At 37.6% G+C, this 16,623-nt stretch overlaps 1 protein-coding gene across 2 annotated transcripts in view; it reads right to left on the bottom strand.

Moving 5' to 3' along the window:
* The window catches only part of ELOVL7 (ELOVL fatty acid elongase 7), an 80,327-nt gene that overhangs the window by 9,282 nt on the left and 54,422 nt on the right, over positions 1-16,623 (bottom strand). For both annotated transcript variants that reach the window (XM_032336174.1, XM_032336175.1), the window contains 3 exons: positions 6,707-6,897; positions 3,234-3,314; positions 2,275-2,331 (listed from right to left, as the gene is read on the bottom strand). In XM_032336174.1, coding sequence (XP_032192065.1) covers positions 2,275-2,331; positions 3,234-3,314; positions 6,707-6,897 — 329 coding nt within the window. The remainder of the gene's footprint in view (positions 1-2,274; positions 2,332-3,233; positions 3,315-6,706; positions 6,898-16,623) is intronic.

Here is a 16,623-nt window from a genome sequence, read left to right as displayed (position 1 = left end):
AGTACAAACTATTTCACATCATAATTTGCATTGAAAGGGCTGCCTTAGAGAATGCTGACAGAAGCAGCTGATTCTCCAAGGGGCAGCTAAAAAGCTAATAAGTATGAAGGAACTTAGGCATGATGAATAGTCATGGGAGAATCAATAAAAAGGCGTTAAAGAAAATGTATGTGGATTTGAAAATCAAAAACGCAAAGTGACAAACATAGCCAAATATTATTGAAAGAAATGTTACTGGTAGGAAAACATCCATGTGGATTTTGAAGTATATGGGAAAGCACAGAGTCTCAATTCTTAGGACAGAAATTATTCTATATTGCTCTCTAAGACATCCTACTAATTTAGATAAGGAATTAAGCAAACCAAAAAGAGAACTTGCAACAAAGCAAAAGTTAGCATATTATTATTAAAGAAAGATGAAATGGGAAAAAGTCAAGGGGATTTGAAGAAATAGGATGGGGTGGAAAGTGGCCTGCGAAAAAGGAGAAAGGCAACAAAGGCGCCATCCAGACTGAATGTATCCATGGTTTGCAGAAACAAAGAAGAGAACACGAAGGCTTTTGCAGGGGCAGCTTTTTTTCAAGAAAAAATTCAAAAGCAGAATTAAGTGTTCGAAAAATATTCAAAATTCAGAATACCAGTAATGAGTCAGACTTCTAACTATAGGCCCAAGCAGAGCTCCACAAACAAAAGTATCCATAGTAATATTTAAGAAATGTGGTTTAGGGAAGGACATAGAGGTAGCAACCGTTTCCTTATGGAACCTGGAAATAAATGAGAACATACAAAGCGGAAAACAATAAAGCCAAAATGCATTTGCTTATGCACATGGAAGATGGCAGCATGATGCAATGAAAAAGTCCCAAACCAACTATCTGGGGTCCCGGTCCCAAGCAATAGTGGCATTCCTCTGGGTGAGTTACTTACCTTCCTGGCTTCAATTTATTTTCAGATTGAGAGCTCTGGCCCAGATCAGTGGTTCACAACTCTGGCTGTATATTACAATGTCCAAGATGCTTTATAAAAATAGCCATGGCTAGTCTCTAAGTACAGGCCACCTGGCACCAAATCTCTGAGATGGGTCCCAGGTTTTTTTTGGTTTTTCTAATGCAGTTAATGCTCCTGCACTATGATGGCTGGGAACCACTGTCTAGGACAGGGGTCTCCCAAGTGTAGGGTCTGGACCAACAGCAATAACATCACCTGAGAACTTAAAAGAAATGTAACTTCCTCAGCCCAACACACTGAATCAGAAACCCTAGGGGTGGGGTCCAGGCATCTGTGTATTTAGGTGATTCCAAGGCAAGCCCAAGTTTGAGAACCACAGTATTCTATGCTCACTAAAATCCTTTCCAATTCTAACATTATGTGATTCATCAGCTGAGAAGGTGAAGCATGTTGAGATTTGCTACAAGGAATATGTGTTCTGTCATAACCCCTACCTCTGAAATTAGTTAATACATTATATGTTATTAACTAAATTTAAATTAAAAGAGAAAAGAAGTATGTATTCTCTAATATGTAATTGTAATATGTATCCTGAAGAAGAAGACACTGCTCTTAGATCCAGAACTAGTTCCAGGTATCTGAGACATACATGCCCAAATATATGATAAATACCCAGCTTTCCTTGGCTACTGTTAAAGCAGAAGAACACGGCTTTCTCCTCTCATCAAGGACCATAATCCATGGCACTTGCTTCTCCCAGAACCCAGTCACCCAAATTCAGAGTTGATCCTCAACAGGATGTTTAGTTGGAAGAGAGAAGAGCTAGTAAGCATAAACTTCAGAAAGGCATTTGGAGATCATTTTGATATTATCAAAATTACTAATATCCCTGGGATAATATCCTAATGTAAGTTTATGAATTTTGAAGCACTTATCCTCTTAAAGAAATATGGATGACATAGTGCTTTGGTTTATACTGAAAGAACCCAAGGTAAAATGTTCTCTGCTCTTTGCTTCCTGAACTTGCTTCCCCAAACACCTGTCATTCATCTTCATAAAGTAGCACAGTTTTGCAGTGACAGTTACATGCTTATCTTAGTCAGGTGGTAGATACACAAGAAAACCCTTCAGAATTTGCAAAAGACTGAAAAAAAAATGCTTATGCTATCTATTCTCTAAAGTTACTGATAATAAAAGGTAAAAGATAATAGGAGGTCTGCCTCAAGTAGAGAAATAACCAGAGTTATCAAGACAACTGAACTCTAGCAGTTTATTGCTTCTACTAAAATATCAAATATTTAGCAAATGTGGTAACCACATACTCACAGTATCTAAGAGCTCAATAAATTTGGAGAAGTAATAAAGCCAGCAGGTGCGTGCCATCTGCAGAAACACACATAAATATGAATTTATTTTATTTTTTCTATGGAGGAAAATTTTATTTTTTTAATCTGGCAAAATACACATAACCCAATTTACCATCTTAATCATTACTAAGTGTTCAGTTTGGTGACATTTAGTACCTTGACATGACTGTGCAATCATCACCACCATCTGCCCGTACAACTCTTCTCATCTTGCAAAAGTGAGACTCTGTGCCTATTAAACAATAACTCTTGATCTCCCTTCCCCACCAACCCCTGACAACTACAATTTCACTTTCTGTCCCTGAATCTGACTACTCCAGGTACCTCATATAATAGAATCATACAGTATTTGTCTTTTTGTGCCTGTATGATTTCACTTAGCATAATGTCCTCAAGGTTCATCCATGCTACAGCACATGTCAGAATTTCCTTCCTAGCTAAGGTTGGATAATATTCTGTTGTATAGATACGACACATTTTCTTTAACCATTCATCTGTCCGTGGACATTTGTGTTGCCTCCACCTTTTAGCTATTATGAATAATGCTGCTATGAATATGGGTATATAAATATATCTCTGAGTCCCTGTTTTCAATTCTTCTAGGTATATACCCAGACGGAATTGCCAGATCATAGGGTAATCCTATTTTTAATTTTTTGAGGACCCAGATATGAATTCATTTTTAAATCCAGGAAGTTAAAAAATAAAAGTACCAATTTTCATTTAACAGAAAACTACGCCCCTGACTTCGATTCTTTCTTAAAATTTTTAGCTTTTTTTCTCTCAGTCCATATAATTTGAGAATTGGGTCATTTACGTCTTCTGAGTTCATATTAAATGTTAAAAAAACAAACTCTAAACATCTGAGTAACATTTGAATAACATTTGAGTTACAAGTTTTTCCAAAGAAAAACTCACCCTCAATGCTGAAGGTGACTGGGAGTAGTCAACAACTTCGCACCGAAGTGAATAACCTGTACCCCAGCCAGACATCACAAACTGTAAGAGAGCACATGTATATTAAAGAAGGAAGACTTTGCTCAACAGCTACAACAATGGTACTTTTGATTGTGTCTCTTTACCACAAGCTCAGCTGACTCAGCATGCAACATTGAGGGAAAAGGCTAGAATATTATAAAATGGGAAGTCACTTGATAAAGCAACAGGAATTTTCAAAATCATAGTTATATATTACTTATATCAACTGTGTTCTGACTCAAATGTCCATTTCTTATGATGATTATTCTAAGACAGTGGAAAATAAAACACTGGGAGTGTTTTGCTTCGATAGCAAATACTCGTAGGTGTATGCCGGTATATGTAAATATATGTATATCTATATATACCCATGAATATATTTGTGTTCTCTGAAGGGAATAACAGAGTCTGAAAACAGTCTTTTCTGGCAATTTCTAATCTTCTCAATCAGTCAAGAAATAAATGGACAACCAAAATTTCTTACTGTACTATTAGCGGCTGCCACAACTGGGCTTTCCTGTCCTTGGCTAGTATGTGTATTGTGAAGCGGTAGTCTATGGTTCTTAAAATCAAGATTGATCAAACAGTAAGTCTCAGAGATTAGTTCAGTTTGGATTCACATGACAAGTAAGAGACAAAAATGTTAACAATAAGAGTGCATGCCTTAATTCCAGCACACCCACAAAATGACCTTAGACCAGTGGTGAGGACAAAGAGCCTATTGTTTTTATCTGAACCTTAATTCAAAGATTACATTGACATTCTTTTAGTATGATGGTGGGAAGTTCTTTTAAAACAGTATCTGATCCAAAACTTCAAATAAATTAAAAAAAAAACAAACAGTATCTAAAAATGAAAAGCTAAGGGCTCTAATTTTCATTTAATGAGTATATTAAATGATTGGCTTAACTGAGTGTTCTGACAATATGACCAGCTCTTCTCTAACATCGTATTCTCACAAGTGCCAACACCTTCCCTGGAATGTCTTCTTTCTCAGTATAATGGTTACATCATTTTCTGCCATTCATGCACATTTTAAATTTCTATTTTTAATTTCTAATTTTTATTAGAGCTAAAATAAAAACTTAACCATAAATTAATTTTTAAAGCAAAAATTTATGGGGTTCATCAGAATTATATTTTTATGGTAAAAAACAAAAAGAAGCAAAAGAGAAAGAACAACTGTTTAGATAGTGGCATTTCAAAATCACACTATGCTTTCCTGATATTTGCTCCTAGCTTGATTTGCAAGATAGTTAATCCTACTGTTTACTTGGTAAATGATGGAATCTTAAAAAAAGACTATCATAAGATTCAGAAAAGTATGGGACATATTTTATGGGTAAGAAAAATGACTTACAAAACCAAATCAGTGAATATTTCTCAAAGGAACAAGGGAATGTGGTAGGAAAATAGCTAATTCAGACCTGATCTGTCAGTGAGCATCATATTCTCTCCCAGTCAGACTCTCTACTGACTGCTGCAAGTAAAACCAAGTCTACTTACCTAACTGGGATGACTGGTTCTCCACTTTTCCCTACCCCAAATAAGGACTAAGCTGAACAAGAGAAGCTCTGTGACATGGCCTTTGGTTAGGTCTTCACAAGTCTCTATCTCTTAATGTCTGTCTGGTTCCAAGTAACTAGCACATTCAAAATCATCACTATTCAATAAGGCATGTGGGTTCCTTTAGTCTGATACACTTCCCTTTCATCCTGTTCTTATTTTCCCTAACATCCATAAGTGGAGGTGTCTCCTCTGTATATCTAATGCAATTGTGCTCTACCCAAAAAACCACGTGATGTGTTCAGTGTCCTGGAGATGACATGATGACCGGCTGCCAAACTCTTTGTTTAAAAAGAGAATGGAAACTGTTGCTTTCCTGACATTAAGTTTAAGAGCATTCTAATAGTCTGAGAAGCTTCTGACATTCCTGTATGGCAGTCCATCAAGAAGAATGAGCAATAATTTATATCTGGCAGGTAATAAACCCAACATAGGCATATAAGCAACTCTAGTATGAGTGATTAATGATAGATAGAAACCACCAAATTCAGATATTTTCAAAACTCCTTTTACATTGTATTTGCTAAAATAGGAACCCAAACTTACTGGCTATAATTAAATTCCTTCCTGAGAAACAAATTTGGGGACATTATACTGAATGACATAATCAGACACGGAGCACAAAGGGACATGAGAAACACTTTGGTTTAATCCTGACTCTATAAAAAGAGGGAACTAAGGCCCAGAGGGCTTAAGTAACTTGCTCAAAAATAAGGCAGCTGGTTAGTAGCACAACTGGTACTAATTAGCCCCTGGTCTCCTGGCTTCTAGGTCTGCACTTAACATGATCCTAGAAGTTATTTCCTTTCTGTCATAACTTGGTAAAAGCATGAATTTTTTTCTGCTCCCCACCTCTGTTATCCCTTCCCTTTCAGTTACTCATGATCCAGAAGGGACAGTAAGATAGCTTATAGTTGATTTTGGTAATAAAATAGAAGAACTAGAAGGTAGCAAAGTAAGTCCAGACTTGAGGAGGCAGGTGAGACATGAGGCTACAGCAGACATAAGGTGACTCAGTCAGGTGGATTTGCAGCAGGAATCAAGGTGGAGGAATGCATGTGGAGAGGTCATGGTGTCAAGAGAGGCCAGAGAGTTCCAGTTATGAGGAAGCACAAGCTATGCTGCAAAGAAGTAAATAAGGAGTAGAAGGTGAAGAAGCCAACCAGTGTTGAAAAAAGAAGCAAGGAATCTCAGAAAAGCAGGTAACTGAAGCTGGGTGAAAGTTAACAGTACAGTGGGTGAGAGAGAATCCATGAGTCTACTCTTAGGTTCTGAAAGATCCCCATCTCTCTTATTGACAATTAAGGGAAAGACTCCCTTACCTACTGCTTTGTAGGAGTCCAAATTCTCTGCGTCCTCAAGGCCCAGCTAAACCAAACCTAAACAGTCTACTATATTATAGCTCCTCTGCGGTTCCTACCACAATGATGATAACTCATTACATAGTCAAGATGAGCTCCCAGTGTCATACAGACCTGGACTCAAATATCAGTCCTCCAATAACCAGCTGTGTTACTTTGAGTAAGTTACTTAATTTCTCTATGTATGAGTTTCCTTAAAACTAACATTCACAGATTCATTCAATCATCTACTAAGATTACCTATGTGCAAGTTCCTGGACTTAATGTTAATTTTTCTCACTACTTGTGAGGTAGACTATACTGAGATCCTCTAAATAGTTCAATAGCAGGTCCATACATAACAATTTTGGGGCAAAAATTTAAGATAAATTTCTAAAATCCCTTAAATCTCAGCATTACCATTATAATCATAACAAGAAACATAACAACAGCAAAACAGGAAGAGTCAGGCAAAATTCTCCCACTAGGAATTCTGAAGACACTTGCCTCATAACACATATACACAGAAAAGAGAACTATGGAAAAATTGTATGTTATCATCACTTTCTTGAGTTCAAAGGGCTTTCGATTCTCCATGAGCTTTGGTCCTAGAGAAGTGACAAAATAGACATAGAGTCCCAGGACGATGGTTTGTGGCAGAGGTGAGGACATGAGGAACCAGTCTTCGACTCTTGGATCTAAAAACAAAAAGTAAGTGCACATCCATTTAGCCAAGAAATAACTGACAGCAACCAGCACTTCTTAAAGCAAGCACCTAGATCCTAATGTTGACAGCAGACTATTCGGTCAATGATCTACTGTCCTTGGGAAGGATAAAGGGATATCACCAGGGATAGCGAAGGGGCTAGGAAGGGTGGGCTACTATAACCACAGGCCTCAAAGGGCAAAGGGAAGTAGTGGTTACTAGAACCCAGGAGTCAAATAGAGAAGCTCTCCTGGAGAAGAGCTATGACCTTAAGCAGAGGGACTGGGCCAACACAAGGCAATTCTGAAAGTAAGTGGCTGGGGAATCAATATCTCATTACCACCCCCCACTCTCCCTGATCTTCTGGGACTCTCCATTGGCTGAACCCAACCAGAAACCAGAGAGTAGGGGAGCAAGCCCATAGTTATAGTCTATACTGGTTATTCCCCACGGTCCAGCGCAGGGTGCAGAATGGATCTGGGGAAAAGAGGACACCCAGCAAAGTTCCACCATGCATTTATCACCACTGGTAACATTTTAGAGTTTCTCTATCCAGATTTTTTTTTATACAAAAATATGTCTGTGCTTGCTGTTCCTTAACTTTCTTCTTTCTCCTAAGGAAACTAGGACATTTCCATATATACTGTATCATAGAATCATAGAATTGAAAGGGACCATAGCATCATCTACCTAAAGTAAGGGTTCTAGGTGTCCAAAATAGGCTAATCAACTTCAGCACACACAAAAAAATAAAAATAAAAATAAATAAAATAAATAAATAAAAAGAAACAAAATAAAACAAAAAAACTGTATTAGCCTCACAACCATGTTGAAAGAAATTTACCTGGTCACTGCTCATTCCAGGCCAGGAGAATTACATCAATTAAAAATTGCAACTCAAGATAAAATGTGATTTGGAAATGAAAAGTACAGTACAGGGTATACAGTCAATAATGTTACAATAAAACTGTATGGTGACACTTTTATGATGAGTGTTGAGTAATGTATAGAATTGCTGAATCAGTATCTTGTACCCCTGAAACTAATATAACATTGTATGCTAATTATTCTTCAATAATGAATTTTTTTTCAAGTATTTGAGAAAAAAAATATATGCCAAATAAACAGGGGACTTGCAAATATAATAGGTATTCCTGAACAGAAGTAAAATAGAAAAGAAAAACTGAAAAATATTCAAATAAATCATGAAATATTTTTCTGAAAAATGATAATCAAAACTAAATCTTTATATCAAAGTACTTATCATGTATCAGGAAGTAGATACTCATGAATAAGCAAATCTAGCTCTATTTATGTAAGTAAAATTCTTTTATTGCAAAGATAAACAAAAATTATATAAACATGATGAAAGAAGCAACAAATCTCAAAATGGAAAAATGTCAGACTTATCCCAGAAGTCTCTTAAGATTACTTGACCATGAGAAAAGGATCCATGTGTATAGAGACTTATAGAAAAATTCATGTAATCTAGCATTCTTAATATATTTAGAATGTTGTTCAAGTAGAAAAGGAAAAAAAATAAAGTCAAAATTGGTATCAATATTTCTAACATGGGCTATTATTTTATTTATTTGACAGACGGAGGTCACAAGTAGGCAGACAGGCAGGCAGAGAGAGAGGGGGAAGCAGGCTCCCTGCTGAGCAGACAGCCCAACTCGGGGCTCATTCCCAGGACCCGGGTATCATGACCCAAGCCGAAGGCAGAGGCTTTAACCCACTGAGCCACACAGGTGCCCCTAACATGGGCTATTTTTATAGGATAAATCATTTGAGTAATTATTTTAATGCCTCAACTATAAAAAGTGACCAAACTAGCAGTTAGAAATACTCTTATGAGGGCACCTGCTTGGCTCAGTGGGTTGAGCCTCTGCCTTCAGCTCAGGTCATGATCTCAGGGTCCTGGGATCAAGCCCCGCATTGGCAGGGAGCCTGCTTCCCCCTCTCTCTGCCTGCTTCTCTGTCTACTTGTGATTTCTCTCTCTGTCAAATAAATAAATAATATCTTAAAAAAAAAAGATCTACTCTTTAAAAAAGTACTCTTATGAGGTATGTAGGAAAATATGAATACTGGTTGAATTCTTGACAATTTTTATTTTGGTATGATTATAATATTATGACTATGTTTTAATGTCTGAAGATTTTTTTTTTAAGATTTATTTATTTGAGAGAGAGAGAGAGTGAGCAAGCATGAGCAAGAGAGGCAGAGAGAGAGAATCTGAAGCAGACTCCATGCTGGGTGTGCAGAGCCCCACGGGTCTCCATCTCATGAGCCTGAGATTACGACCTGAGCCAAAACCAAGTGCTGAATGCTCAACTGACCATGCCACCCCTAAAAATATTCTTAAAATAAAGAATGACACACACAAAAAATAGGATGTGATTAATTCTATAATCTTAAGTAGTTCAGGTATAAGTTTACTAAATCACCTCCTAAAATCAGAGCATTATGAAGGAAGATAGATATGAACAGGTTTCTAGGTATATCTGACTGAAAACTGAGTCCTGGCTAATCTTAGGTTGCTAAACACCACCACTTTTGTCAATTGGAAAAGAGGGGTGGGAGGAATACAGCCCTTGCTCATTTCAACTGCTAATGATGTAGCCAATTGCCAAAATACTGTGAATACCCTTTCAAGTCTGACTTCCTACCCAGTATAAAAATTTCTCCAATAGACTTCATGGTTGAGGACTCACTTGGCCTCAATTTTATTGCTGCAAAATTTCACATCTGATACTTGGATATATGGAGGCATGGCTTTAGCTATTAAAGATGACATATTCTATATTTAGATGGGTTTTCATAAAAAATACCAAGAGATGCCCTCTCTTGGAAAAATAAATAAAAAAGCCAAAAGTTAGCTCTAAAACAGACCCCAAGATATTTAGGAAGTTAATATATGATAAAGGAAGACCCATAAACAAGCAGGGAAAGGAGAGATTACTCAGCAAATGTTGACAGGAAAAATGAATATTCGGAAGAAAAACGATTATGTTCCTTACTTCCTATCCTATACAAACTTGACTCAATCTACACAATGGAAGCAAGCCAATTAAAACCTGCCCACAGAAGAAGTAGGGTGAGGTTAATGGGAATGCTAAACAAACTCTTTTTCTGCAGGATTTCTTAGTGCTTCGTGTTCATTGTGAATTGCCAAGATGAGAATGGTGGTATGCAACATTTCTCAAACTTATTTGGCCATTCCTCAAACTGATATTGTGTAGAATACCATTTAACACCTTGTGGAACGAACACTGTGGAACACAGTTTGGGAAAGAGTTCTTTGCTGAAATAAATCTTAAAATTAAGCCATTAAAAATTAGGTAGTGATAAAAAAAAATTAGGTAGTGACAGGGGATTATGAGTACACTTAGGATCACTGAGTGATATATCGAACTGTTGGGTCATTCTATTGTACATGACACTAATATAACCCTATACGTTAGTTATATTGGAATTAAAAATTTAAAAAGCAGGTAGTGATGAAGATAAATAGGATCTGATCATTTTAAGATATAGTAAGGAGGCAAAAAACATAAAATGTTATAAATAGTTAAATACAGGGAATGAGAAACAGGTGGAAGTTAAGGAAAAACTGAGATTTTTGTTTAGATAATTGTACTGTCGCTGAGAGTAGGAATGCAGGATATGGAGAAAGACTAGTCAGGGAGAGATGGCTAATGTTTTCAAACATCTTACACTTTGACCTTCCTCTAAAACATGTCTATGGAGACTCCTATAGGCACCTGGAGATTTTAATCTGGAAGCAGGAGAAAGATCTGGGCCAGAGATGTACTATGGGAGATCTTTATCACATGAAAGGTGAACAACAGAGCCATGAAAGTGGCTCAGGAAAATGGGTAGAGTAAGGAGAGTAAGTGGTTCAAGTCACAATCTTTAGGACTTAATCTTTGCAGGAGGGACGGTAGATGAGAAAACTGTTTAAAAAAAAAAAAAAAAAAAGACCGAGTGGCCAGAGAGAGAGAAGGAAAGCCACAGAAGTGAGCTATTTTGAGGCTAAGGGAAGAGTGAATCTTTGGGAGGAGTCAAAGGATAAAATGAAGCAGAGAGAGAAAGTAAAAATGTAGCCTGAAAAGTAACACTGGCTTTAACAAAAGGAAGTCACCAATGTCTTAGCAGGAACAATTTTAATAAAGTATCCTGCACAAGATAGAAATTCAACAAAAGTTTGCTGACATATTCATAAAAACATAAAGTTCTCAAAATTAAATTTTGCCCCCTCATATTAAGATTGCCACACTTTGAAATCAGAACAAGTTTTGAAATCAGCTATCCAGGTACAACAGCACTAAAGTCTTCTGCTGCGTCTGTTAGTCACCTTTCTTCCCTTCCACATGTTCCCTAGGACATCCGGGTGCCACCTGCAGTTTCAACGGCCAAACGGAGCGCGAGCCGCGGGCCGGTAACTCACCAGGGAAGTCACAGTAAATAAAAGTTTACCACACAAATGGCAAGGAATGGAATCAGAACTGCTTCAACTCTGTTGAATTTCTTCTATCAGTGGGTAATCTGAAGCTTGAATATAGGAACATACGAATATGTCTAGTTTTCACTTCCGATGAAATAAGGACTTTCAGCCAGTGCCAAACAAGACCACTGGAAGGATGTTAACTAACATGGTCACCTTTGGATGGTGACAGTATGGATGATTTAAATTTTTTTCTTCTCCTTTGTAAGCAATTTAAAATGTTCCTGTTCTTAACAAACATCATCGGTATGACTGAAACTGAGATCTGTGTGTGTGTGTGTGTGTCTGTAAAGGAATTCCTGAATTAAAGATACATTTTATTTTATTCTTTTTATTGACTCAGCAAGGGGAAAAAATATCAAATTACATCTTTCTGTTCTTCCTCTGGTAGCCCTAGAAAGAAAACAAGCCAGGAAAAGCATGCTGGGTTAGCTCAGGACGGAGAAAAAAAAAAAAAAAGCTTAAAAAAAATAATTTTTTCCTGTAATTTAATATTTTAAGCATAGAAAATATATATTTTTTAATCCTATGTGTGACTTTCAAGTACTATAAATTAGAAAATATCATTGTATCTTATGGGAAAAGCTGGCTAATTTCATGTTATTTTCATAAAACAGTATATCAAGCCCTTTTGTTTATTTTTAAAACCTATTTCAGCAAAGCTTTGGAATCAGCTGGCCTGGGTTCTGGAATTGGCTCTGCCACTGACTCATGGGATCTGGAGCCACTGACTTCACTTCTCTGTGTTTACTTTCCTCATCTGTGAATTGGGCATAAAGCGGCATGTATCTCATAAGGGATTTAATGAGTTACTATATGTAAAGCACAACCTAAGGACTCAATAAGTATGCATTGCTACTATGACAGCAGATCTGAATTCTGTCAGGATAGCAGAATTCCCTCTATAGTATTTAAAAATCAAAATCAAATTAAAAATCAAATTAAGAAATTAAAAAGAAAAATGACCCTGTTTTAACCGCATCAGAATCCTAAGGCATGGGTCCCAGGCATCCACAGATACTGAGGTAACCACAATGAACTATCAGAGTTAAGAACCAGGGCTTCAGGGCTTTGTCCACCTACACTGGGGGCCTCAGCATCCCTTGCTAGGTGCTCTGCAGTTGTCTTTTATGTGGTTTCCCTGCATCTGTTCCAATCTGCTACACCTTGTCTTCCATACGACTTCCAAATGCACTTTTTAAAAGTACAGCTCTGCCCAGATTATTCATCTGTCACATCAGCTCTCCCTCTCCAGCTATGAAATTCAAAGCCTTTACTACGATGTTCATGACTCTGGTCATTGTTAATGACTCTGACAACTGTTCATGTTGCCTGCCTTCTTGCTCAGTAACAGTTATACCTTTCTGAATAGGGAGCCCACTTCTATGTGAGGTAGGGGGACTCCCCTGACAAGATGTCTGCAAGTCATTTGTGGATGGTGACTTGATCTGGGAAGTTGTGGGGAGACTGCTCAAAGCCATTTAAAGTCTGGGATAAAGACTCCCTGTGTGATTCCACAATTTACGAAAGATTCAGGGGTGAAGCGAGCTATTTTTTCCCAGACTCAAGAGGCTGAGGGAAGAGTGTTTCATGTACCTCCTACTTGGCCTCAGGGTTGGGCATAAGAGTCATGAGTTGAGCCAAGATGAAATAAGAGGATGAGGAGGCAGGTTGTCTGCATTCCATACCCTACTCTTTACTGAAGTTCTGACTTATTGCTAGCCTAATAATTCTTTTCTAAGAGGGTTCCAGAGAGAGTACAGGGAAAATAGAAGTGCCACAAAGATAGAATTTTAATGAGCTTTTCCATCAACTACTTGTAAGAGAGCATTCTCTTCTTAAGTAGCATGTACTAGCTCAAGTACACCCTTTAAAATTCAATGCACCAAGATGAAGACGCTGAGAGGAAAAGCAAACATGTACCTCCAGCACTTTGTGAAGTACCAAAGGTTCAGAATGGCAGCAACTCAACTCACACTCCATCTTCTTGTAAAAAAATCATAACTAGGTTTGAAAAGCCATTATTACTAACCAAACATAAGGAAAGTTGCTTTTGAAACATTAACAAGTTTCCATTTCTCTACAGTCCAAAATGCTACTAGAGCATGACTTCAGAATTTGACATCTCATATCCGGGAATCATAATAAATCCTCTTACAGCTTAGGTGTTAATTAACTGTTAATTAAATTTGGGTAGCTAAGGAATTTTCCACATGAAATAATTATGCATGCCCACTACTTCTCTAACAATCAGGAAACCAATAAATAACAGGTTTCCCGAATGCCACTCAAGAATAGGGCCAAAGCCAAGAATACACTTGAAAATCTTGGCCCTTGATCATGGGTTCAGTCCTTCCCAGGATATGCTAAGTAAAACTGGACTAAGATGGCCAGGAGTGATTTGTAATGGCTCTGTGAGATCAATACCACACTAAGCAGAAGCAAAATACCCTCCTGTTATACCTGATAGTGTTCTCACAAACTTATAAATCTAACACAAAGCATTTTAACCTTCTAGGCCCTGATTTTTAAAAAATTAATATATGAATAGACATTTATATATATATGAACATTTAAAAAATTTTTTTAATTACAAAAATTTAAATTTAAATCTAATAAAATTTTAATAAATTTTACTTAAATTTTTAAGTAAAAATCTTAAATTAAAAATTTTAAAAATAGATATTTTATTTTAAAATTACATATATGAGGGCGCCTGGGTGGCTCAGTGGATTAAACCGCTGCCTTCGGCTCAGGTCATGATCTCAGGGTCCTGGGATCGAGTCCCGCATCGGGCTCTCTGCTCAGCGGGGAGCCTGCTTCCCTCCCTCTCTCTCTGCCTGCCTCTCTGTCTACTGTGATCTCTCTCTGTCAAATGAATAAATAAAATCTTTAAAAAAAAATTACATATATGAATAGACATAAAAAGCATATGCTATATTAAAAGTATTTTTAGATGACAGTACTCTTTCCATCATCTGTAACAACCACCACCATCTGTGTTTAGATACTTCCTAAGACACAGAGCACTTTTATGCACATTGTCTGGTAGCTCATAGGTACCATCCTCACCTCTGTTTTGTTGAAAAAGAAATGTCTATTTAACACAGACAATAATTTGTTCAAGACCACCTAGCCAGTCCATGGAAATGGCAGAACTTAAATCTAGTTCTTTTCATCATACATTCCCCTACCCCCTCCCCTCTCTCATGACTTCAGATTAGCATAACCATAGATGCAGCACTGCCTGCCCCTCTCTCTCACTTTCCCTGTACAGTCTGCAATGATTTTTCAGGGGCTCCCTTTGTTTCTCCCTAACCATCTCCAACCCTCTATTATTCCCTTTTCTGACCTAAGATTGCTTAGCTTTTCAATGAAAGTATTTCTAATAAAAAGCAGAGAGTCATCACATGGATTATAGTGGAAATGGAATTCAGAAGTCATTCATTTAAAAACATTTTATACTTTCAGCTCTATACGGATATTAATCATCATCTAAATCAGTTTGGCTCCTGAGTTAGGATACTGATTATCCTGAGTTAGGATACTGATTATCTGACTCTCTTGAGCTACCATATTTGGTATAGTAAAGAGCAAGAGACTAGACTTATGCTTCCAAACAGGTCCATTTCAAAAATGCACCCAAATCTACTTGGTTTCCAAGTTCAAATCATGACATTTCAGGTAGCAAGGCATACCTCTACTTTGAAAAGTAGTTAAAATATTACTATTTTTTAAAAATTTTATTTATTTGACAGAGAGAGAGAGATCACAAGTAGGAAGAGAGTGGGTGGGGGGGAGCAGGCTCTCTGAGCAGAGAGCCTGATGTGGGGTTCGAGCCCAGGACCCTGAGATCATGACCTGAGCCAAAGGCAGAGGCTTAATCCACTAAGCCATCCAGGTACCCCAAAATATTTTTAAAATACAAAAAAGGTGAAAGCCATTAAAACAAGACAAATAGTATTTTAATTAAATACTGAATTTATGAGAACTACTATAAACCTTATGAAAGAAGGGGGACATCTAGAGAAATCTATATGTTCTCAGAATCATTACAGAAGTTAAAAAACTAAGAAAAAAAGGAAGAAACACAGAAAGAAACAATCATTTTCCATTTCCCTACCAGATTGAAACGTCACTATTTATGGGATACTGAAAAAACCCTTGGTGCTCTTCCGGGGCAAATGTGTTGAGACCTTTTTTAGTAAAATAAAATTGGTCTTTAGCAGACTCCTGAGAAAGATGGCAACCACGACAGAATGCATCTTTGCTGAAATCTGCCTAAACTGGAAAATAATTCCAGTTGTTATGCTCCGGAGCATAACAAATAGCATGGAGGACATGGGGACTTAGAGTGGAGAAGGGAGTTGGGGGAAATTGGAAGGGGAGGTGAACCATGAGAGACTATGGACTCTGAAAAACAATCTGAGGGTTTTGAAGGGACGGGGGGGTGGGAGGTTGGGGTACCAGGTGGTGGGTATTATAGAGGGCACGGATTGCATGGAGCATGGGGTGTGGTGCAAAAATAATGAATACTGTTATGCTGGAAAAAAAAAAAAAAATTCCAGTTGTGTTCAACGTCAAGAGGCAGCACTTTTTCTTCCTGAATTTGGAGAACATGTGATTTCTGGTTGATAGGGAAGAGCCAGGCTGAAGTGGTGAAGCTGGTGAATATGTGTCAAATAATTCACATGTGAAATACCAGGAATCTAATCAAAACCAGGAAACACAGGTTCTCGTCTTTCCTGCCAACAACTTGCCACATTCTCAACAAGGTCACATCTCTGGGCCTCAGTGTCTTTAATTCTAAAATGAGTTAGCTTTGATGATACCACTTTTGATGAGGTCTGCCTCAGCTCTACAATACTCTGATTCCTTGTTTATTTAAAAATCGTTTTACCTTTGTCATATATCTACAGATAAGGAGAGGGGCAGGGGGAGAAGGAGAGGGAGAATCTTAAGCTGGCTCTGTGAGGAACCCAGCAGAGACCCCAGTGAGGGGCTCAATCTCACAAACCTGAAATCATGGCCTGAGCCAAAATGAAGAGTTGGATGCTTAACCGACTGAGCCACGCAGGAGCCCTACCTTTGTTACATTTTTAAAATGTTCTGTGATGGTTATAAAAGCAACACACATTTGAGTGGTGTTTAAAAAAAAAAGACATAGTGGTGCCTGGGTGGCTCAGTGGGTTAAAGCCTCTGCCTTCAGC

Source organism: Mustela erminea, chromosome 3 (assembly GCF_009829155.1).
Source record: "Mustela erminea isolate mMusErm1 chromosome 3, mMusErm1.Pri, whole genome shotgun sequence".
Taxonomy (NCBI): domain Eukaryota; kingdom Metazoa; phylum Chordata; class Mammalia; order Carnivora; family Mustelidae; genus Mustela; species Mustela erminea.
Note: the sequence above shows the minus strand (reverse complement) of the source record. Positions and strands in the feature narration are given on the sequence as shown.